Source organism: Cervus canadensis, chromosome 1, assembly GCF_019320065.1.
Source record: "Cervus canadensis isolate Bull #8, Minnesota chromosome 1, ASM1932006v1, whole genome shotgun sequence".
Classification (NCBI taxonomy): domain Eukaryota; kingdom Metazoa; phylum Chordata; class Mammalia; order Artiodactyla; family Cervidae; genus Cervus; species Cervus canadensis.
The window spans coordinates 74322678-74346973 of NC_057386.1; the positions used below are offsets into that span (position 1 = coordinate 74322678).

At 37.5% G+C, this 24296-nt stretch overlaps 1 protein-coding gene across 7 annotated transcripts in view; it reads left to right on the top strand.

Annotated features, from left to right (window-relative positions):
• The window catches only part of INPP4B (inositol polyphosphate-4-phosphatase type II B), an 885859-nt gene that overhangs the window by 684198 nt on the left and 177365 nt on the right, over window positions 1–24296 (top strand). For all 7 annotated transcript variants that reach the window (XM_043485578.1, XM_043485574.1, XM_043485541.1 and 4 more), the window contains 2 exons: window positions 16236–16366; window positions 16724–16828. In XM_043485578.1, the coding sequence (XP_043341513.1) occupies window positions 16236–16366; window positions 16724–16828 (236 nt within the window). The remainder of the gene's footprint in view (window positions 1–16235; window positions 16367–16723; window positions 16829–24296) is intronic.

The following is a 24296-nucleotide window of genomic DNA, read 5'->3' on the forward strand; positions in this document are numbered from 1 at the left end:
TTAATGACTACAGTATTTGGGGTGTGTGTGTGTGTGTGTGTGTGTGTGTGTGTGTGTGTGTAAGTGCAGCTCCGGGTTTGAAACCTGACTCTTCCAAATCCACAATTTATGTAAATGCCCTAATATTCAGTTTCCTCAACTGTAAATAAAAGATTAAATAATAAATACACAAAGTTATTGTGAGGTTTAAAATGAGCTGTTGATGAAAAATGACTGGTATATATGTACATGCATGCATGCTCAGTTGCTCAGTCATGCCAGATTCTCTGTGACCCCATGGACTGTAGCCCACCAGGCCCCTCTATCCATGGATTTTCCAGGTAAGAATACTGGAGTGGGTTGCCATGCCCTCTTTCAAGGGAGCTTCCCTGCCCAAATATCGAACCCAAGTCTCTTGTATCTCTGGCATTGGCAGGCAGATTCTTTATCCACTGTGCCACCTGGGAAGCCCACATATGTACAAAGGGCTTTAATATGCAGAAACCACTCTTGTGCGTGCATACCCAGGTGCTAAGACCTGTCTGACTCTTTGAGACCCAGTGGACTGTGGTCTACCAGGCTCCTCTGTCCATGGGATTTCCCAGGCAAGAATACTGGACTGGGTTGCAGTTTCTTCTCCAGGGTATCTTCCCAACCCAGGGGTCGAACTCACATCTCCTGAATTGGCAGGAAGATTCTTTACCATTGAGTCACCAGGGAAGCCCCATATACACAGGAGACATGCAATATATCAAAACTATTATCACTGTTTTTATCTTGCCTGAATGTTAACAGTGTTTCAGATAGAAAACTGAGTCTATAATATATTTGTAATCTCCTTTAGTTTACCAACTTAGCATACCTCATGTATATGTTTACTGTATGGCATTACAAATTCCAAGTGGTCAGAAAAATGGACTGGGCATGTCTTCTCCTAGAAAACTTGTGTATTTAGAGTTGAGAGTGATTTTGGAATGATAGTCAGGCTTCAGATTAGTTAGGGCCTCCTGGGACACAGAAAAGGAAGAACTTGTCAATTTTCTTTTTGTACTATTCTTGGAACCTAGCATAATACCTGGCATATAATAAGCACTCAGGAATGTAATCTTCTCCCAGGAACAACTGAAATTGTGAGAGGAGAATGACATGATTACAGTTAGAAAAAGGCAGAGAAGTCTGTAGAGGTAAAACAATTTAGGGCATTTGTGGTTGCCTAGGCTTATCATGATGGTGGCTAAGACCTTGGTGGTTGGGGGAAAATGGTGAAATGTACAAACTTTTGAGTTCTGTTTTTTTTTTTAATGAGCTGAACTCAGTAGAGTTTAGTGATGGATTATATCTGGGAGTAAGGTGTGTAGAATAATTCAAACATTCTTATCTGCATGACTGAATAGATAAGTATAAGTCATCCGTGCAGTACATAGTGGTCAGGCACAAGGTTTAGAAGAAAAACTAGAGCGAGCCCTCTGTGGCTCTTAATTGAGCCAGTGGCTATTTAAACTTAAGTTAAAATTTGTTAAAATGAAATGAAATTAAACATTTAGTTTTCCCATCACCTTAGTCACATTTTCAGTGCTCAATAGTCACCTATGGATAGTAACCATCACAATTAAATAACACAACTTTGGAACAGTCCCATCACACAGAGTTCTGTTGGACTGCACTCATCGAGGATAACCAGCAGTAGCATCTTTAATGAAGAGCACTAGTAACATAAAATCCTCCTTTCTTCCTGCTCACTGGAATTTAATGTAAAGAATAAGAGGGCTGATATCAAGCTGTGTCGTTGTCACCAAAATGCAGAAGGTTTTCTTGTTTTTTTTTCCCCAAGTTGAAGGTATACAGATATATGTTCTTGCTGTGATATCTAGTGAGAGTGAGATTGTGCTGTTTCTAGTGGAGGGTCTTTCTAACAGTGTTGAAAACATGGGCATCCTCCCTAAACACTGGGTTTCATCCCAACTTGGCTGCTTACTATCTGAGTGACTTTGAGTAGATTACTTATCTTCCTTGAGTCTCAGTTTCCTCATTTGTAAAATAAGTATAATAATAATAATAGCTACTTCCCTGGACTGTTATGCATATAGAATGAGTGAACATTTGTAAAGTTCTTATTATCGTACTTGGCATGAATAAGTGTAATAAGAACTATGTAAATATTTGTTAAAAAATATGTAAGAATTTTGTTCAGTTGTTTGAGATTCTAACATTTCTGGTAGCCAAGGCTGTCTGGTAAGTGCACACTTGAGCAAACTATTTGCACCAGCTTTGTTGACCTGGGTGAAAGTGACATTCAGATGAGTCCCTCACATGGGAGATTCCCATGTTGTCCTTCTATGGAAGAATAACTTTCTTCAGAGAAATCATGCCTGTCTGCTCATTCGCTTCAGTTGTGTCCGACTCTTTGTGACCCCATGGACCACAATCAGTCAGGCTCCTCTGTCCATTGGATTTTCTCAGCAAGAACACTAGAGTGAGTTGCCATTTCCTCCTCCAGGGGATCTTCTTGACCCAGGGATTGATCCTGCATCTCCTGCATTGCAGACAGATTCTTTACCTTTTAGCTGCTGAGGAAATCATACTCATTAGGGATTAAAAAGAGGACAAGATTTGCATTCACAAGACCTTGTGGTACAAGTCTTGATTCTGCCACTTCCTTGCAATATGGCATCAGACAAGTCACTGCTCTGCTCACTTATATTCTCATTTGTCTAGAGCAGTGTTGTTTACTGTAACTTCCACGATGGTGGAAATGTTTTATACTGCACTGCCTACTCTGATAGCCATGTGACTTTTGAGCCCTTGAAATGTGCTTAGTGGGAATGAACTTTTTATTTTGTTTAGTCTGGACTTTGAAGCAATTATATCTGAGGATTGTTTTAAGAAAAAGGAAAGAGACACATTCTATACCAAAGTAACCTTGATGACCTGGTAAACCTCATGGTGTCCCTCAGAGAGCTCTGCGTGCCAAGAACTTTGTGGAACCTCTTGGATTACCATATACCTCTGAAAAGGAAATGGCAACCCACTCCAGTATTCTTGCCTGGAGAATCCCATGGACAGAGGAGCCTGGCGGGCTATAATCCACAGGGTCGCAAAGAGTTGGACATGACTGAGCAACTTCACTTTCACTTTCTTTCACTTTCTGAAACTGAACTGGGGACATCTACATTCCAGATCCAGGGGTGAGAATTAGCAGGGGTAATACCCACAAATGTTTACACTTTCTAAAAGAATGGGCAGGACTAAGGGAAAGATAATGATACTGTGAGCACAAGTTCTTGCTTTACTAACCTTTCAGGTACAGTTAGTAATTCTCCTCGCTACCCAAAATGAAAAGACATGTATTAGTATATGTGGGATTTAGGATAAATTTCAGAGAACATGCCACCACTTTAAGTATAAGTGGAACACTGAGCTTTAAGAAATAAAAAATAATAATGATAATAAATGACCATGTTTGACAAACTTTGGAGGGTAAGTGAATGTTATTTACAAGTAAATAAACACCAAATCACCTTTATCAGGAACAGAAAATAGACTCTCAGGATGGAATAAAACATGCTCATTCTTTTTCTAATGAAGCTATTTAAAATTAAATTATAGAACTTGGCTGGTTATCAGATACAAACAGATTCTGTGATTACAACTAATTCCTGTAGTTACCTTGGGTGTATAATACCACAGCCACTTATTTTAATGGCAAGCAAGAAAAGAGTAAATTATCACTCAGAATGTCCAGTCATTTTTTCCAGACTTTGCTCAGTTTTATGGTATCACCTGACCACTTTATGAAATGAAGACACCCGCCAGTCATTTATGGAGTCTATTCTTCATTGACTATTTTGTATTTAATTTTTTTCCTAATGGGTAAATTTTTATGACTTCTTTCAGGTTTGGTTTGAACTCTAATTTTACTTAATGAATGAAAGTCATTTGGCTATTAAACTTGCCACCCATGTACACCCACATGTAGTTTTAGAGTGTGATAACTACCAAAAGCTCTATTTAAATTGTGTAGCTATTTTTATTTTACAAAATGGTATTGCACAGCTCACTGTGGGAAAATATTTCTGTTTGCTTAGATAATAACAATTTCAGATAACATGTTAATGTTTTTCTTACTGGGCTGTATCCTTTGGTAGATAAACTTTTATCAGGTTATTTGATCTTACTACATTCTTGTAAATGAATTAACTGTTATTCTTTGGCATTCTTTCTTATAATAATTACTTTTCAAAATATCAAAGATTTTTGAATTTACATACCAGATTTTTTTAAGTTTATTTTTGGGGGTTTGCACATAAAATAGATGCTCACATGTGGAGCTTGACCCCAGGACTAGAGCAATGTTTTGTGTATGTCCCTTAGACAAGCTGAGTGTCTCTGTGGTTATTTTTCTTTTGAAGTTGGCAGAGTATTTGTGAAAAAGTCATGAAAGAGCCTAAACTATATTCTAGACATTTATATCTCATCACTACCCATCAACTTCTTTTACATAAGCAGAGAGAAAGCTTTGTGATGAAATCTCCACATAGTGTGTTACTCAAGATTGTCTAGAGAAACAGAACCAGTAGGAGGTGTGTGTATGTGTGTCTGTGTGTACTCATCCTAAAATCTTCAGAGTGAGTTAGCAAGCTGGAGACCCAGGAAAGACTGTGATGTAGTTTTAGTCCAAAGGCCAGCAGGCTTGAGACCCAGGAGAAGCCAATGTCCGAGTTCAAAATCAGTCTGGCAAGAGGAGTTCTCTTCTGCTCAGCCCTTTTGTTCTATGTGAGCCTTCAATTTATTGGATGAGACCCACCCAAAATAGGGAAGACAATCTGCTTTACTCAATCTATAGATTTAAATGTTAATATCATTTAAAACACTCTCATAGACACATCTGCAAATACACTTGACCAAATATCTGATGCCTTGTGGTTCAGCCAAACTGACACACAGAATAAACCACTGCAGTAAGAAATGCTATATGAAGATATATTTCAAATCTTTCTGTCCCTGAGGAAGAATTAAAGAAGCCAGGGTTACAGACCTAGACCATATAAGGTTAGAGGAATCAACAGTGACACATTTATATATTACATGTGTCCATTGTATTTGAAGTAGATCTCAGCATTCTACTTCAGGGTTAGTTTATATTCTGTTGTTGTTCAGTCTCCCAGTTGTGTTGGCCTCTTTGTGACCCCATGGGCTGCAGCACTCCAGGCCTCCCTGTCTCTAACCATCTCCCAGAGTTTGCCCAGGTTCACGTTCATTGCATCAGTGATGCTGTCCAGCCATTTCATCCTCTGACGCCCTCTACTCCTCCTGTCCTCGATCTTTCCCAGCATCAGGGACTCTTTCAGTGAGTCAGCTGTTCTCATGAGATGACCAAAATACTGCAGCTTCAGCTTCAGCATCAATCCTTCCAATGCGTATTCAAAGTTGCTTTCCCTTAAGATTGACTGATTTGATCTCCTTGCTGTCCAAGGCGCTTGAAGGAGTTTTCTCCAGCACCACAGTTTGAAGACATCAATTCTTTGGTGTTCTACTTTCTTTATGGTCCAGCTGTCCCAACTGTATGGACCACTAGGAAGACCATAGCCTTAACTATGGGGTCCTTGACTATACAGAGTCAGTTTATATTCTGACTTTCTCTCAAATATCAGAAAAATCTTAGAACTACAATCTGCAAGCAGTCCTTTCATTCATTCAGTCAGCAGGCCTACATTACACACTTTCCATGGACTAAGGACTGTGGTCGAACAAAATGATAACAAAGACAAGTCTCAGGCACTCAAAGACTCAGAGCAAATTTCCCTGTGTTGGAATTCCCCCTCTTAAATACATTATCAGCAGGCTTTAAAACTATCTTTAAAATTGAAGCTTTAAGTAGATGATAAACTTTCTCCTCTTTTAACTGTTGTTCTATTTTGGTAGCCTTAAACCTAGTTTTATTTTTTACCAGCAGAAATGTTTTTAATAGCTCTGTATAATTAGAGAGATTCAGTTAGAGCAGGTGGGTGGCTAGAGTAAGGAAAAGGGTCTGATGTTAGTTTGCTTACTTGGCTTCTCTATTGCCCAACACCCTCCCTGCTCTTTTATCCATGACACCCAGGGGTGTAAGTAAGGAAGTCTGCAGAACTTTTTTCCGTTTAATTATCTTTCCAATGTTTTATGCATCATATGTGAACGTTGTAAGGCAGGTTTGGTTATTTCCCTTTTAGTTTATATGACTCATTTTGTGTTCAGTGATTCCTCTTTATTCTTCCAGGAGTCCTTTGGTTTGTTTTTTTTCTTGAGGGGGGTGGTCTCATTTTCTCTTTATGTTATTTAATAGCCTGCATTTTCAAGCTTGTTATATATTTAATTGTGTGTTTCACATTTTGGAAAATTCAGCAGGTCATAAGAACTTCCAGGAACTACTTGAAATTTTCCTGCAGAGGGAAAGCATGTATTTTTGAAATATTTAAACAAGGCAAGATGAAATAAACCATATAGACAAAAAGTGCCCCATCAGGTTATTTCCAGAGTGCTGTATGAATATTTCATCAACTATCAAGAATGTCAAACTTTACAGTTGAAATGTCAAGAACCATAGAGCATTAGATATTTCTCAAGTAGGCTTTAGCAATCACCTGTCTCCTTTGGAGACTTATTTTATATAATCTGCCTTTTATTTTTGTAGGTAACCAAGTGAAAGTGGATGGATGGCAGTAAGTGCCAAAAGAACTTTAACACGTAACCGGCCTAAGCTTATTAATATTTGAATATTCAGTCTTTTCAACTTTCCGTGCCTCGCTATTAGAGTCTTGGAGAATCAGAAGGAGTTAGAGACTAGCTAGAAGATTTGTTTTAAAAATAGAACTTTAGTAAGAGTAGAGTAGGGAATTCATAAAAAATTGTATGTTTTCTAGCAGGACAGGAGATTTTCCAGAAATTTTTGTTTTTATTGTTGTAGGGTAACAATTGAAAGAGACAGCTTTTTTTTTTTTTTTCATTTATTTTTATTGGTTGGAGGCTAATTACAATATTGTAATGGTTTTTGCCATACATTGACATGAATCAGCCGTGGATTTACATGTGTTCCCCATCCCGATCCCCCCTCCTGCCTCCCTCCCTATCCCATCCCTCTGGGTCTTCCCAGTGCACAGCTTTTGAAAGCAGAAGCTGTTGTTACTGTGAATAAAACGATGAAGTTTATAGATGGGCAAGGAATGTTTGAAAAAATATTTTTCTATGAATTGAAAATACATTTACAGAGCTTATCACCTTTATCATTCATACCAAAGACTTAGCAAAGATGGGTAACTATGTAATTATAATGTGGATGCCAGATTTCTATTAGGTAAGAGTGGCAACATGCAGGCTGGACCACAGGGGCCTTGTCTGTGGGTCTCAGAATACTGGACACCACTATACACTTGAACACATTTTAGAGATTAGTACTGGGTACCTAGGTGTCATGCCATTCTAACTGAATGACTCAGAAGTAAAAGTTCCTAATTATAACTTATCCTGAGTTCAGGTTTAATATTAAGAGTACAAGAAAGATTATATATGTACTTCTAAAAGTCAATAGGTCCAGGCTGTAAACACAAGTCACTCAACATATATTCTTTGAGTACCTTCAACAAACAAGCAACTGTTTATTATTTGTTATTTTGTTAATTTGTTATGTATTTCTTTGCCATTATAGTGCAGAATTTTATGGGATGAGGAAAGTGTGTACATGGGGATTATAGTCTAAAAGTCTTATAGTATTCTAGTGACTTCTAGACTAACAAGCAGTTCTATTTAGATGCCTCCTTCTGTGAAGCAAGAGGTTTCAAACTCTTTCCTAAATTTCCTTCCAACTGTGATATTGTGTGAGTTTGTAGTTGTTGTTTTCTTATAGACTATATCAAAAAGATATCTTAATTCTGGTATCCTATAATTTGGATTATCTAATGGGATATTTTACAAATGAAGGAGATGCTAATAATTGCAGTGGAGTAACATAGGGTTGCTTCATCTCTAACATAAGTTGGTTCAATGACAAATAATGGGGAAAATCAGGAATACAGCACATGCATATACATACACAAAAAGACCTTTTTCATCTATGTACGTAAGTGACTGCTATGCTTTTGAGCTGTATTTCTGATACACATGTCATTAATATACATAAAAGTCATATACACAAAAAAGTATATAATCACTATATATCATATATATATATTTGATGTATATGATATATAGTGGTTATACATATATAAATATATACTTATTTATATAATATATATTTATTTCTATAAAGTGTATATATATATATAAATTATTACATATCCATATAGATTATTAATGGAGAAGCAAAATGTGTCAAACAGAGCCCAAGTAACAGGAACCTCTCAGAAGATCCTATGTTGCAAGTCCTTGGGTGCATGACCATGGCGGTCCAGCCTTGGGCCTGAAAGTATCTGTGGTGAGAAATAGTTTTAGCCTGGGGAAGCTTCAGCAAATCCAGATAAGACTGTTTCAGTGCAGACCTTTAGGGTTTTGAAATGTGCTGGTGCCTCCTGCATCATCCCAGTCTAATACTGGACCCTAGTTAAGAGACAAAACTTCTGATGATGGGACACAGCTCTGGCCTGGAGCTGCCCATTATGACATAGGTACTGATGTGATCCCACTGTATGATACAGGAGTAAGGTATTGTGAGATGGGAGTAATACGTTTGGAATTGAGCTTAAGCAGGTCTGGGAGGTATGAATATGTTTCATAAAGAGCTGTCCCAGAGTCTCATGTCCGACCTCATGTCAGTACCTCTATTTCATGATGCTTCTCTCTCGTTCATACTTATAGCCCCATGGGAGATCTCATATGATTGACTCATGGAGGAGGAAAGAATTCGAACGCTTAAAAAGATGGGTCAGGCTGATGTGTTAGGTAGATAACGAAGGTTAGTAATGACAAAATCCATCCTGTGGGTAGATCTGAAGAACAGTGTAATTGTTATTCATTTAGAGAGAGAGATGGCTTCAGGCATGGATATATATTGAGTATTAGCAAAGTGAATGATCTGGAAGAAATCAGACTAGAAGACTGGATTCAAGGAGTCTGGACAGGGGTATGGTGATGGGCTTATAGGAGTTAGCACAAATACCTTTATGCCTGAGAGCCATGCTCATCAGAAAACAAATACTGCAGAGAAGGCCCTTTGCAACCAGATGGACTTTATTACCTGCCCATGGATATTAGCCAGACTCTCAGACACTCCAAAGTTTGTGAAATAGACCCAAGAATAGAATGGCCTTGGTGATAGACACAGGGGTTATACTTGAACCTAAAGGCATGGCCTCCCTCTCCAAGACTGATGTAACCACTATTACTGCTAAATTAACATTGCATTAACATTGGCAATGGACTCAAATATTATACCATTCTGTGGGGGAGACTGAGCAACTATTTGGTGGCAGGTCAATTAAGTTGGATCCCTATGACCTTGGAGAAGGCAACAGTTAATACTGGGATATGAAACGTAGTTTGAATTGGTGTTTGCTTTTTCTGCTCACAATGCCACTGCTAGCTCCCACATCTGATGGCTCGCAGAATGCCTGATCCAATGATATGCTGTCCCACATGACATTGCTCCAACCAAAGGACCCTTGCTACATCAAATGAGCTGCAATACGAGTTTGTAATCACGGCACTCCATTCTGCCCCTCCCCTACCCCACCCCCAACAAAAAGCCACTGACCTGATAGAACAGTGGAATAATATTCACCTTGAAAGACTCAGCTAAGGTATCAACTTGGGCAAAAAACCTCCAGGATGAAGTTTATATACTAAATCAACAGCTCATATCAGATGTTGTGCCAGTCATAGCCTGAATAACCACCTCTAGAAGAAAGGGTGGGCCCTTATATCCAATCACAATGCCCTACTTGGAGATCCTTTCCCAATATCCTTTCCCTATAACCTTAGACTTTGCCAGTTAGAATACTGATTCTTAGAGTAGGGGCAGAGACAGTTCTGTCAGAGGACCCAGTAAGAGTCAAAATTAACTGGGAGTTGTGATTGATTTTGCATGTGATATGACCACCATACATTTCTAACTAAATGGAGAGATAGGAAGAGGTACTATGCTCATCGCCATGAGGAAACAGGGGTACTGTGTCACAATCTGAGCCAAGAAAAATATGACTAGAACTCAGAGATGTTCCATGTCCAAATAATTGGGAAACTGCCACAACTAAAATTCCATGAAAGAAAGAAAACTAAGAGCCTAATCTCTTGGGATTAAGATCTAGATAACCTCACAAGGCAGCATCCCAGACCAGCTGAAGTGCCAGTAGAGTCTGAGGCAAATCTGGAGTGAGTGGTAGAAAAGATGGGTGATCAACATCAGTTAAGGCCCCCCAAATCAGCATGAGTATCAACTATTGTACTTGGTGTACTGCTTCTATTTAAATCTTTGGGGAATTGCAACTGGCCATCACTTGGAAGGATTGTACTTGAACTTCCTTCTTGGGGAAGATGAAGAATGTTGTTCTACATGCTATCTGGATTTCATAAAATGATGCAGGTGAACCTGAATTATGCAAGAGGTTTGCCTGTCCTGGGCCCAGTTTATGTGCTTGTCTATGCCTACTCAAAGAGTCCGAAATGCAGTACTTGGATGCAATCTCAAAAACGACAGAATGATCTCTGTTCATTTCCAAGGCAAACCATTCAATATCACGGTAATCCAAGCCTATGCCCCAACCAGTAATGCTGAAGAAGCCGAAGTTGAACGGTTATATGAAGACCTGCAAGACCTTTTAGAACTAACACCCAAAAAAGATGTCCTTTTCATTATAGGGGACTGGAATGCAAAAGTAGAAAGTCAAGAAACACCTGGAGTAACAGGCAAATTTGGCTTTGGAGTACAGAATGAAGCAGGGCAAAGGCTAATAGAGTTTTGCCAAGAGAATGCACTGGTCATAGCAAACACCCTCTTCCAACAACACAAGAGAAGACTCTACACATGGACAACACCGAAATCAGATTGATTATATTCTTTGCAGTCAAAGATGGAGAAGCTCTATACAGTCAGCAAAGACAAGACCTGGAGCTGACTGTGGCTCAGATCATGAACTCCTTATTGCCAAATTCAGACTTAAACTGAAGAGAGTAGGGATAACCACTAGACCATTCAGGAGTGACCTAAATCAAGTCCCTTATGACTATACAGTGGAAGTGAGAAATAGATTTAAAGGACTAGATCTGATAGTCAGAGAGCCTGATGAACTATGGACAGAGGTTCGTGACATTGTACAGGAGACAGGGATCAAGACCATCCTCATGGAAAAGAAATGGAAAAAGACAAAATGGTTGTCTGAGGAGGCCTTATAAATAGCTGTGAAATAAAGAGAAGTGAAAAGCAAAGGAGAAAAGGAAAGATATTCCCATTTGAATGCAGAGTTCCAAAGAATAGCAAGGAGAGATAAGAAAGTCTTCCTCAGCGATCAATGCAAAGAAATAGAGGAAAACAACAGAATGGGAAAGATAAGAGATCTCTTCAAGAAAATTAGAGATGCCAAGGGAACATTTCATGCAAAGATGGGCTCAATAAGGGACAGAAATGGTAGGGACCTAACAGAAGCAGAAGATATTAAGAAGAGGTGGCAAGAATACACAGAAGAACTGTACAAAACAGACCTTCATGACCCAGATAATCACAATGGTGTGATCACTCACCTAGAGCCAGACATCCTGGAATGTGAAGTCAAGTGGGCCTTAGAAAACATCACTACAAACAAAGCTAGTGGAGGTGATGGAATTCCAGTTGAGCTATTTCAAATCCTCAAAGATGATGCTGTGAAAGTGCTGCACTCAATATTCCAGCAAATTTGGAAAACTCAGCAGTGGCCACAGGACTGGAAAAGGTCAGTTTTCATTCCAATCCCCAAGAAAGGCAATCCCCAAGAATGTTCAAACTACCGCACAATTGCACTCATCTCACATGCTAGTAAAGTAATGCTCAAAATTCTCCAAGCCAGGCTTCAGCAATACGTGAACCGAGAACTTCCAGATGTTCAAGCTGATTTTAGAAAAGGCAGAAGAACCAGAGATCAAATTGCCAATATCTGCTGGATCATCGAAAAAGCAAGAGAGTTCTAGAAAAACATCTATTTCTGCTTTATTGACTATACCAAAGCCTTTGACAGTGTGGATCACAATAAGCTGTGGAAAATTCTGAAGGAGATGGGAATACAAGACCACCTGACCTGCCTCTTGAGAAACCTGTATGCAGGTCAGGAAGCAACAGTTAGACCTGGACATGGAACAACAGACTGGTTCCAAATAGGAAAAGGAGTACATCAAGGCTGTATATTATCACCCTGCTTATTTAACTTCTATGCAGAGTACATCATAAGAAACGCTGGGCTGGAAGAAGCGCAGACTGGAATCAAGATTGCCGGGAGAAATATCAATAACCCCAGATATGCAGATGATACCACCCTTATGGCAGAAAGTGAAGACAAACTAAAAAGCCTCTTGATGAAAGTGAAAGAGGAGAGTGAAAAAGTTGGCTTAAAGCTCAACATTCAGAAAACTAAGATCATGGCATCTGGTCTCATCACCTCATGGGAAATAGATGGGGAGACAGTGGAAACAGTGTCAGACTTTATTTTTTTGGGCTCCAAAATCACTGCAGATGGTGATTAAAGCCATGAAATTAAAAGACTCTTACTACTTGGAAGGAAAGTTTTTACCAACCTAGATAGCATATTATAAAGCAGACATTACTTTGCCAACAAAGGTCCGTCTGGTCAAGGCTATGGTTTTTCCAGTGATCGTGTATGGATGTGAGAGTTGGACTGTGAAGAAAGCTGAGCACTGAAAAATTGATGCTTTTGAACTGTGGTGTTGGAGAAGATTCTTGAGAGTCCCTTGGACTGCAAGGAAATCCAACCAGTCCGTCCTGAAGGAGATAAGTCCTGGGTGTTCATTGGAAGGACTGATGCTGAAGCTGAAACTCCAATACTTTGGCCACCTCGCGTGAAGAGTTGACTCATTGGAAAAGACCCTGATGCTGGGAGGGATTGGGGGCAGGAGGAGAAGGGGAAGACAGAGGATGAGATGGCTGGATGGCATCACCGACTCAATGGGCATGAGTTTGAGTGGACTCCGGGAATTTGTGATGGACAGGGAGGCCTGGCGTGCTATGATTCATGGGGTCTCAAAGAGTCGGACACGACTGAGCGACTGAACTGAACTGATGCCTACTCACCCCCAACATGTCTTCAGCTTTTGACCACTTGCTCGATCGAGAGCCACAGCCAGTGCCACCACTGTCTCCTTATCTCCTAATTCCATCAATTTATCAGTCTCCCTTAAGGTGAAGACCAGCCATTGTCGTGACCCCAATGATATCTGCCATGGAAATATCCAGAGTGAATCTTTATGGCTTTCCAGACCAGACCCAGGAAAGTTCTGTCTCCACTGGGATATTACTCCCCAGTTGCTGCCCAGAGGAGACATATTATACTACTGGAGTTATGAAGGAGTTAATGCCCCATGGAGGCCTTTATCAGTGAACTAAAGAAGATGGTAAGGAACTGGTATAAATAAACGACTTTTCCTCCACCTAGATAATCTTTCCAAAGAGGAGAAATTCCATTATGACTTCTCTGGAGTTGTTCCATGTGGTCAAGTAACCAGCTTTGTTTTCTTGTGAAGTTCTTCCTAGCTCATTAACAGACCACCTTATGTCTGCTTTTGCTTTATCCTTTCAACTCTTCTCTTTTTTCCTCCCTCTGGCTGACCTGGGATTGTTTGATCTCAGGCCCTGCCTTCGAGAAAGCAAGGCTGTTAAACTCAAAAGTTTTTGCTTACCAATTCAAAATTAAACTATGGTACAAACAACCCTAGCCTTCCTGATTGAAAAGCTTGCTGATTTTGGTGCACCCAATTATCTTCACTATTTTAATGTATTAATGTAATTTTTTTTTGGTAGTACTAGTGATAAAGAGCCCACCTGCCAATTCTGGAGATGTAAGAGACATGGGTTCAGTCCCTGTGTCAGAAAGATCCCCTGGAGGAGGACATGGCAGCCCACTCCAGTATTCTTGCCTGGAGGATCCCATGGACAAAGGAGCCTGGTGGGCTATAGTCCATAGGGTCGCCAAGAGTCGGACACAACTAAAGTGACTTAGCAAGCAATGTAATTTTTCTTTTTTAAAAAACTTACAGTGACTTTTTTCCTCTGCCCCATTTTGTTTTATGCATTTTTCATTGCTCTGGTTTATTACACCTTTATTCTATAGTTCTCTTACATTTGAACTTTTTTTTTTTTTAATGTAGAGAAACCTTATGCTGGTTGGTTGTCACTTTCAGGATGCATATCTATTGAATGTTTTCTTGGGAGAAACATGCAGTGAATGTCAGGTTTCATCTACGTATTCCTGTATATAAGTTTTGACATACTGGAGGAATATAATACGTTCTAAATATCAGTTTACAGATTTCCTCCCTGCTTCCCTAAGTCACTCCCTATAGAACACTAAGCTTTTCAGACCACACTTTGTCAGATTTGTCTTAGGCAGGGAGGTATATTCCATTGTAGTATTCCACACCATAGTCAGGGACTTTAAAATCACTGCTTCCCTTTCTCACCACTCCCCCTTATAGTTATTATTTCTGATAGAGATTCAGGGACAACATACATTGTAAACCCTTGGTACATTTATTAGTATTAAACAAGAATACTAAGTTAATATTTCTATTATAACCATATATTGAAAATAAAGCTCAAAATCTTACCTAGTAAGCTGATGTATCACATTTGCTATGTACCTCAGTTTTGACCTAAGCACCCGAGTTCTTCTAGACTTGGGTATCTTCAGCTTTTTAAATTATGTGTTTGTTTTGGTTGTTGCTACTTTGTCCTGAGTTTGAACACCCTGTCATCTGAGTCCACACAGAGAACTTGACTCTCTAATTCTTCAACCTTCCCTCCTAATCCCCCTTCTGCCATGAACTTCCCTTACTCTAATTGTCCATTGATTAATTACCTCTGTGAATGTTGTGTGATGAAAGCTAATCTATGGAAAAGTTGAGACTGAGATTAATGTTCACAGGAATTATAAAGACCTCAGGTGGAAGATGCAGCAATACTATATTGCATTCCTGTTGAAATAAAGCAAAAGCAGCTACAGGAATTTGAAAGCAAGTCACATTTTTGCACACCATCCATTATTCTTGCATTTAACAGGATGTTAAAGATTCTACATCTTCTGAATTTATTAGCTTGGTATTTAGCATGTTTCACAGCCAAAATAGCAAAGACGGTTCATTATTGCTGGTTAAATTAGCCTCATGAAAATGTTGTTGGTAAAAGGTTACAGAAATGAATAAGAAATCTAACCAAGCAGCATATTAAATCATTTATCATTATAATTTAAAAAGGCATTCTGATGATTTAAATTAACTTGGCTAAAGGGTAGAGAATTAGATAAAAGTTAATAATTAAAACCTAGATGACTTGATTAGGTCTTTTGATAAAGATGGGACAAAATATAGGCATATAGTATTTACTTAAATTGTCCTTGGCAGAAATTAAGACCAATAAAATCATACTTGATCATACTATTTATGGGCTTTAAAAGAATTATAGCTATATTATACATAAACTTCAGACATGGTTAGATAGCTCATTCCAGATAATTTTAGTTTGAATAGTCAAAGCCTAGAATTTAGTTATTTTTCTATTGAGGTTTAGTATGATTTAAAAAAAAAACAAAACTGAATGGCCTCTCTATATATTAAGGGTAGTAAGTCTTTGCCATCTTTGTGAAATTTTTGTCAATAAATTAAATATACTTTGTTTCTTGATATATAGAACCGTGGGCTTCCCTAGTGACTCAGTGGTAAAGAACCCACCTGCAACGCAGGAGACGTGGGTTCAATCCCCAGGTTGGGAAGATCCCCTGGAGGAGGGCATGACAACCCACTCCAGTATTCTTGCCTGGAAAATCCAATGGACAGAGGAGCCTGGCGGGCTGTGGTCCATAGGGTCACAAAGAGTCAGACATGACTGAGTGACTGAGCATACGGAACTTTTAATTTTTTGTGTGAGCTAAACGATTCATATCTTCCTTTGTGTTAAAATGATTTTTTCCTAATAAGCACAAAGTTTTCCTGAAAGGGATGGTCGGTCAATTAGTTTGGCAACCCTGACAAAGCATTTTGTATGGATGGATTTAAGATAACAATCAATGTTTTCTCTTCTTTTCCATACTTAACAGAAACCAGGAGCTAAAAGAACTTGGTGAGCTTTCTCCACACTGGGACAATCTACGAAAAAACGTCCTTACTCACTGTGATCAAATGCTGAATATGTACCAAGACATTCTGACAGAACTCAGCAAGGAAACAGGTGTGAAATCAATGACTTCACATATTCAAAGTGAAATGAGTTTCATATATGTTATGTGAAAGCAATCATAAGTATTATTATGAATGTAGAAAAGCCAACTTTTTTTTTTTAATTTTCAACTCTACCATTTTGGCATGAAAAGCAAAGAAGAAAAAATTGTACTTTTTTCCCTCATGGCATCATTTATGGGTAACAGAATTTTTTAAATTAAATTTCTGAGGAAAAAAAAAACAGCTCGTGCAGGAAATATTTTTCTTCTGAACTTTTATATCAGATGGACTTTTCAACACCTGTTTGTGCACTTACACACACATGCACATACCTATTTACTAATGATATTCAATTTTTTCCATCTAGGGTCCTCTTTCAAATCAAGCAGCAGCAAAGGAGAAAAAACATTAGAATTTGTTCCAATAAATCTACATCTGCAAAGAATGCACGTACACAGCCCTCATTTGAAAGGTAGGGATATAGTTTCATTTTTCCAATGGACAAATCATGTTGGTGTGTACTTCTTTAAATGGCTTGACTTTTGGAAGAATTTAAAATTCTAGCAGTTATACAAAGATGAAGATGAAACAATTGAAGCTGATAATGACCTTAAACACTGACAAAGAAGCCATTGTATTTTCGTTGCTGTGTTTCTGGACAACGCTTTGTAAATATGGTGCTTGGACTCAGTTGCCAGTAACTACACAAAATAAGTATTAGCTTCCTGAAGTATGTTCAGCAATTCCTAATAGCCTCCCATTGTGCTACTATTTGAATTAGAAAAAAAAGGCAAAACAAGACTGGTTCATTTTATATCTACCCTGAGAAATTAAAGTCCAAAGTTGGACTGAAAGGCTGTTTCTCTGACTTAGTGGTGACTATCAACAGGATCACCCCTTCTCTAGGACAAGTGGATTTATCAGAAAGTGGTAGAGTATTTTGATGTACTCAGTTTTGAGATACATTTTTCAAGAAAATACATATAAATTTTCATAACATACTTAAATAGCTGTAAAGTGAATGATAAGATGTTGCTGCTACATAATTCCTTGCCATTTCTCAGTATAAAGTATATTTTAAGTTTTCTTCTCATTTCCCTTTTTCTTTAACTTATTGCTATATCATTTTTTGTGAATATTTGGGGGAGCCATCTGCCACTATTTATCAGCAAAAGGACCATATTATGATGTTTGTCCAGCAGCTTTGTTAAAGATGCCATCCACATCCTTTACCTCTCAAAGCTCTCTCTGTGTGAATAGTAAATTCTATGGTCATCCTACTCATCTTCCTAGATAGCCAAAAGTTCCTTTAGATTGTCAATCTTTCATGCTAAGTCTATCAACATATACATACAAACACACACATAGTCATTCACAGATGCATCTACAGAAGCATTCTAACACACAATTTTGCAGCCATTGTCACAATAGAGAGGTTCAATCAGTTCAGTTGCTCAGTTGTGTCTGACTCTGCAACCCCATGGACTGACTGCAGCACGCCAGGCTTCCCTGTCCATTACCAGCTCCCAGAGCTTCCTCAAACCCATGTCCATCAAGTCAGTGATGCCATCCAACCATCTCATCCTCTGTCATTCCCTTCTCCTCCTACCTTCAATCTTTCCCACCATCAGGGTCTTTTCAAATGAGTCAGTTCTTCTCATCAGGTGGCCAAAGTATTGGAGTTTCACCTTCAGTATCAGTCCTTCCAATGAATATTCAGAACTGATTTCCTTTGAGATGGACTGGTTGGATCTCCTTGCATCCAAGAGACTCCAACAAGAGTCTTCTCCAACACCACAGTTCAAAATAGAGAGGTTAGACTTTTTTAAAAGTTAAAATGAAATCTGTCTGCCATAAAATTACTTGAAGTTTTGTAATCAAAAAAATTTGTGGAAGTTTGTGTATACTGATTGTCTATACACAACTAGCTAACATACAAGTTCAAACGTAATTGAAATCATTCTGACATATGATTGTATTATTGATGTGAGTGAAAGTTGTTCAGTCATGTCCAACTCTTTGCGACCCTCTGGACTATACAGTCCATGGAATTCTCTGGGCCGGGATACTGTAGTGGGTAGCTGTTCCCTTCTCCAGGGGATCTTCCCAACCCAGGGATCAAACCCAGGTCTCCCTCATTGCAGGCAGATTCTTTACCAGCTGAGTCACCAGGGAAGCCCATTGTTGTTTTATAAACATATTATAATTATATTGATTATTTATATTTAATTATAATTGTAATTGCATTATCATATACCTTATCAAGTACCTGAAATTTTAACATGCATCCTGTTTACCAAAAATTATGTCAGATGAAAGCACTGAATTAAAAGCAAGATGGATTGGCCCTAAGGCATTTAGAAGCTCTTCCTTGATTACTTGTGTCTATTAATAATTTGAACATGTGTTAGTTGCTCAGTCTTGTCCAACTCTTTGTGACCCCATGGACTGTACAGCCCACCAGGCTCTTTTGTCCATGGGATTTTCCAGGCAAGGATTCTGGAGTGGGTTGCCATTTTCTTCTCCACGGGATCTTCCCGACCCAGGGATCAAACCCGGGTCTCCTGCATTGCAGTCAGATACTTTACCATCTGAGCTACTGAACATAACAACATCTAATGGTTTTTAAAAATCATCAAAAACAAAGTCATAAAGAAGCTAGGACATTCAAAATCTATCTGGCAACCAACATAATTTTTTTCTAATAGCCAATATGAAGAGACTTTTATGATACAGTACCAAGTTTATATATTTTGAAGTATAATAGAATTTCAGCTTTACCACTTTATGTTTGACCTTAAGCCTGTTATTTAATCTTTCTAAGCAGTGTTGTTCCTGTCCTGATTAAGTGAGCTAGAGCATATAAAACATATAGAATCAACAATAATAGTTTTTGTGATTCATGTGATAGTTGCCATCACTGGAACAAAGCAAATTGTCAGTTTTTTCATGATAGTTAAAATTGGAGGAAAGTGATCAGTTTAGAGCCTACTAAGACACACTGAAATCTTCAACCAAAAAAGTAGCCACATTTAGAGAAATGACGATTTAGAGAAGCATTTTGGAAAAATCATCACTTGCAAGTTCTATGACAGATGAAATAAAAAGAAGAGAGAAAATGATAACTCAAGTTACAGCTATGGATGGATAGCAGTATCATTAAACCAAATAGTCTGTTGGAGACAAATTGATATGAATTTATACTTAAATATCCATTCAAATATTTGGTGATGATCCTTAAAATACTTCTAGTATACAAAGTGAAATTATTAGCTAAGTGGGCTTTTACTTTCTACTTCTTAAAAACAAAAGAACCATTTATATTATGCTGTTTTTTCCCAGGTTAATATCTGAAAATAGACTAGAGTGAACTGGTATGATACAAGGCATTAAATTATTTAATTGTTGTTTCTGCAGTGTAAAAGGAACTGGCAACTAAAATAAAGACATTTGAAAAAGCAAACTAAATTTCTTCTGATTAGTTTAGTGAGATATGTGTCAGTTTCCTACAGCTGCCATAACAAGTACCACCAAGTGGGCGTCATAAACAACAGAAATGTAATGACACAGTCTGGAGGCTGGGAGCTAAAATGAAGGTGTTGGCAGAGCCATGATTCCTCTGAAAGTTAATCTTAGCTTAATCTTTAGCTTTCTTTAGTTTTCTTTGTTGATATATCACCTGATCCTCAGTCTTTGCGTGTCATTCCCCTTTATGTCTTTATATCATCTTCTGTGTTTGCTTCAATGTCCCCTTTAAGGACATACCAGATTAGGTCATGTTGGATTAGGACCTGCTCTAATTACCTTATTTCAACTTGATTGCATCTCTGAAAACCTTATTTCCAATTAAGGTCATGGTCTAAAATACCTTTCTGAGGGGAGGGTGGGCACAATTCAACCCATAATAAGATATATAAAAGAATTTTTTATTTGTGATGACAAATACCAAACAGTAGAGAGTAAAGCTAGATTTTGAAGTTACAGAACTAGGGTGTGCATGCTCAGTTACTAACTCATGTCCAACTCTGTGACCCTATGGACTGTAGCCAACCAGGCTCCTCTGCCCATGGAATTTTCCAGGCAGGAGTACTGGAGTGGGTTACCATTTCCTCCTTCAGGGGCTCTTCCTGACTCAGGGATCAGACTCACGTCTCCTGTGTCTCTTGCATTGGCAGGCGAGAGAAATAGGGTACAACTCATCAACTAGAGAGTTTTTCACATGTTTTCAGAAAGATTGATTTCTTTCTTTGAACACCTAAGGGAAAAAATGTGCAAAAAGACTAGAGATTAATTAAAATTAATTAAATCAAAAATTAATTTGAAAGTACTGAATTCTATTACATATAAATTTTCCCCCAAGGCTACTCACATATCATATATATGTGTGTGTGTATATATATATATATATATGAGACATGCAAGTCCTACATATAACATTATAAAATTTGTATGTATTAAAATATTTATGTTTTTGTAATTTTAAACATTATTTTAAATTGAAATTCAGTTAAAGTAGGTGCTTTCTGGACTAGATCACCAACTCTATATTATCATAGAAATTAAAAACTTGACTGACTTTTGGGGGCTCTACGCCTTACTTTTCCTAGTTTGACCAAATTCATAACCTTTCTGAGCTTTGATTTTCTTTATTTGCAAAGTATAATGTTTATAAATGGTAGTCAATCAGATTTTCTACTTATATAGCATATTTTTAATAGCAGATTAATGAATCATAGTTAAATGTATTTAAGATCTATAGTTACTGATTTGAACATTTAGCTGAATTACAGACAACATTTTGCAAGGTAATGATGCAAGTAAGATTCGCCAAGCCTTGGTATTTCACTGGTGAATTATTTCGAGGTAGTACACATCTCTTTTCATTCTTACCATTAGTAAATTGCATCTATGCACATTTGATTAATCTATCTGCTATATTTGGAGAGGTAGTTTTGCAAACAGTAGCAGGAAGATTCACCAAAGACAAGGCTAATGTCTAGCTCTTGAAACAACTAACTGAGCGGAACTAATGTTGTCATGTCTCATACTGACAAATGAAATAACCTTCATTTAACTTCAGGCGCCCCCAGACCCATTAAGTGAATTTTTCATCCTTATCCATTGCTTATATGCAGCAAATAGAATAGCCACCACTATAGGGATCTTAGCAGCTTTGACTACAATAACACAAAGCCCTGGAATGAAGAAGACAGTTTCCATCTCCAGTATATTTTCCTTTCATAGAAAAATAGTTGTGAATATTACACATTATGGATTCTTGTGATATTCTATGTTTAAGTTATTTTATATGTGACACATATATAATAGTATATAATACATAGAAAAGAAAGGGAGGAAGGAAGAAAGAAAGGAGGGAAGAAATGAAGGAAAAAAAGAAAGAAAGGAAAAAGGAAAGAAACTACTATATTATACTGTAAAGCTGCAGTTGGAATCAGGTTCAAGATCGGCCTGGATTTACTGTTTAATATGGATGAGTCAGCTGACTTTTCTGCCCCTTCCTCTTCTAATCTCTACACAGGCGGAGCTATTAAGAGCTCCTGTGTTTCTGTATCTCAAGAGCCTGGGTATATCACCTTATCAATGAAACACAATTATCTTGTAGATGTATTTAATGGTGATGCCAACCTGCTCAGACTATTTTGAAACAGATTTCCCTTAAAATTCCCTATTGTCTTGTGATTCATATCCAATTTATTTTGTGGGCCATTTTAAAGTCAGGGTTTATGTTTTAAATTGTTCCTTGAAGTGAGATCAGCAGGTCTACATTTTTTTTTTTTCATCAGCACGATTTTTATAGTTGTAGGAATATGAAAGAGATCTTCTGGGAAAAAAAGACTTATTATCTCATTTTATTAATAAATTAGTGGCTTTTAAAAGGCTATAAGGTAGCCCTACTATTAGATTTCAAACAACCTAGTATCTTTAGCTTAAGGAGACTCAACAGCTTGAACTCCACTTTCCTTATATGGTGCAGGAGATGCCATTTTCCTAAAGCCAACAAATTTTTGAAATACAAAATATCAAAGAAAATATGCATATTATTTTTTTAAAAGAGAATAAGGTTTTATAACATTTATATAAAATAACTTTCCTATAAAAGTTTAACTTTTTTCCTATAAAATGGAAACCTTTTTCTATAAAATGCTTAACTTTCCTCTAAAATAAAAGGCCCATCTATATTTTTATAATTGTCTCAGTACCAAAAATCTGAAAGTTAAGGGCTATTCATATCACAAAAGATAGTGTAAGGAGGGTAAAATGAGGAACATCTTAAAATGAGACAAATATCACTGATCAGATTATCTTAGAATTTTAATGTTTTGATTGATTCTTTTTTTGTAGCCTATGTGATTTCTCCTAGAGAAAAGCAATCAGTTGCAGCTAATTCTAACTAAATTTAAAGGAATAAAACTGCTCCTAGGATATATTTAAAATATGCTGTTGAATAGAATGAATAACTGACTTCAGTGAGCATTTTAGAATATATAACACTTTTCAATTTTATTTTATTTTTAAATTAAATTTTATTGGAGTACAGTTGCTTTACAATGTTGTGTTAGTTTCTCTGATGAAGTGAATCCTTATATATATATATGTTTACCTCCTCTTCTTTGGATTTCCTTCCTGTTTAGGCTGCAACAGAGCAATGAGTAGAGTTCCCTGAGCTATACAGTAGGTTCTCATTAGTCATCTGTACTGTTGTATCTATACATACTATCAATATTGTGTATATATCAATCCCAATCTCGAAATTCATCCCATCCCTCCCCTTTCCCCTGGGTCTATACATTTGTTTTCTATGTCTGTGTCTCTATTTCTGGTTTGCAAATAAAATCATCTATACCATTTATCTCAATTCCACGTATATGCATTATTATGCAGTATTTGTGTTTCTCTTTCTGACTTTCTTCACTCTGTATGACGCTCTCTAGGTCCATCCATGTCACTTCAAATCACCCAATTTTGTTCCTTTTATGGCTGTGTAATATTTCTTTGTGTGTATGCACCGGATTTTCTTTATCCATGCCTCTGTTGAGGATGCTTCCCTGTCATAGCTGTTGTGAATAGCGCTGCTGTGAACACTGGGGCGCATGTGTCTTCTGAAATTATGCTTTTCTCTGGGTGATGCCCAGTAGTGGGATTGCTGGATCACAGAGTAGTTCTATTTTTAGTTTTTAAAGGCATCTCCCTACTGTTCTCCATAGTGGCTGTATCAGTTTATCACTAATATGTTTTTTAATAATTCATCTTTATAAAATCTAAATATGTAAAATACATGTTTTCTAAGAGTTTTTTTTTTTTTTTTAAGCCAGAACAAGTTAAGTTTAATAGCTGGTTGACACTCGAAGATGTTCATAAGACAAGTTAGGAACTGGATAGTTTAGTATGGAAGAAGTCAGACTAGCCAGAGATGGAGATTTTATAGGCTTCTGTAAAAATATAGTGTTAAAACTAAAAGAGATGAGTTCATAAATAGAAAATAGAATAGAAAAGAGTAAAAGTCAGAATTTTGGACATGAAAGAGCTTGTTCATAACTTTGGAGGTTCTTAACTATAGATGAGTTTTAAAGAATGCTAGTTTCTTCATTTAGACTTAAAGATAATTGGCTCTTTTTTGAGTGGAGCGTGTTTGAGTCACTTGGTTCTCTTCCTTTGTCTACTGTTTCAAAGTATCTTAGTTCCTGCATAGAGGAATAGGATTCCCAACATTTCAGTGAGATGGATGAATAAAGAGAAGGTTTCTGTTCCTGGAAAGTAGCTTCAGAGGATGCCTGAAACTATGGATAAATTGAAGAGACAGATTCTCCATGAAGCTAGCAAAGCTTAGGTTCAAGCTTTTTCATGTGCATGGGCTTCTTTATAAGACCCTTTATAATTTCATGGCTGCAGTCACAACCTGCAGTGATTTTGGAACTCAA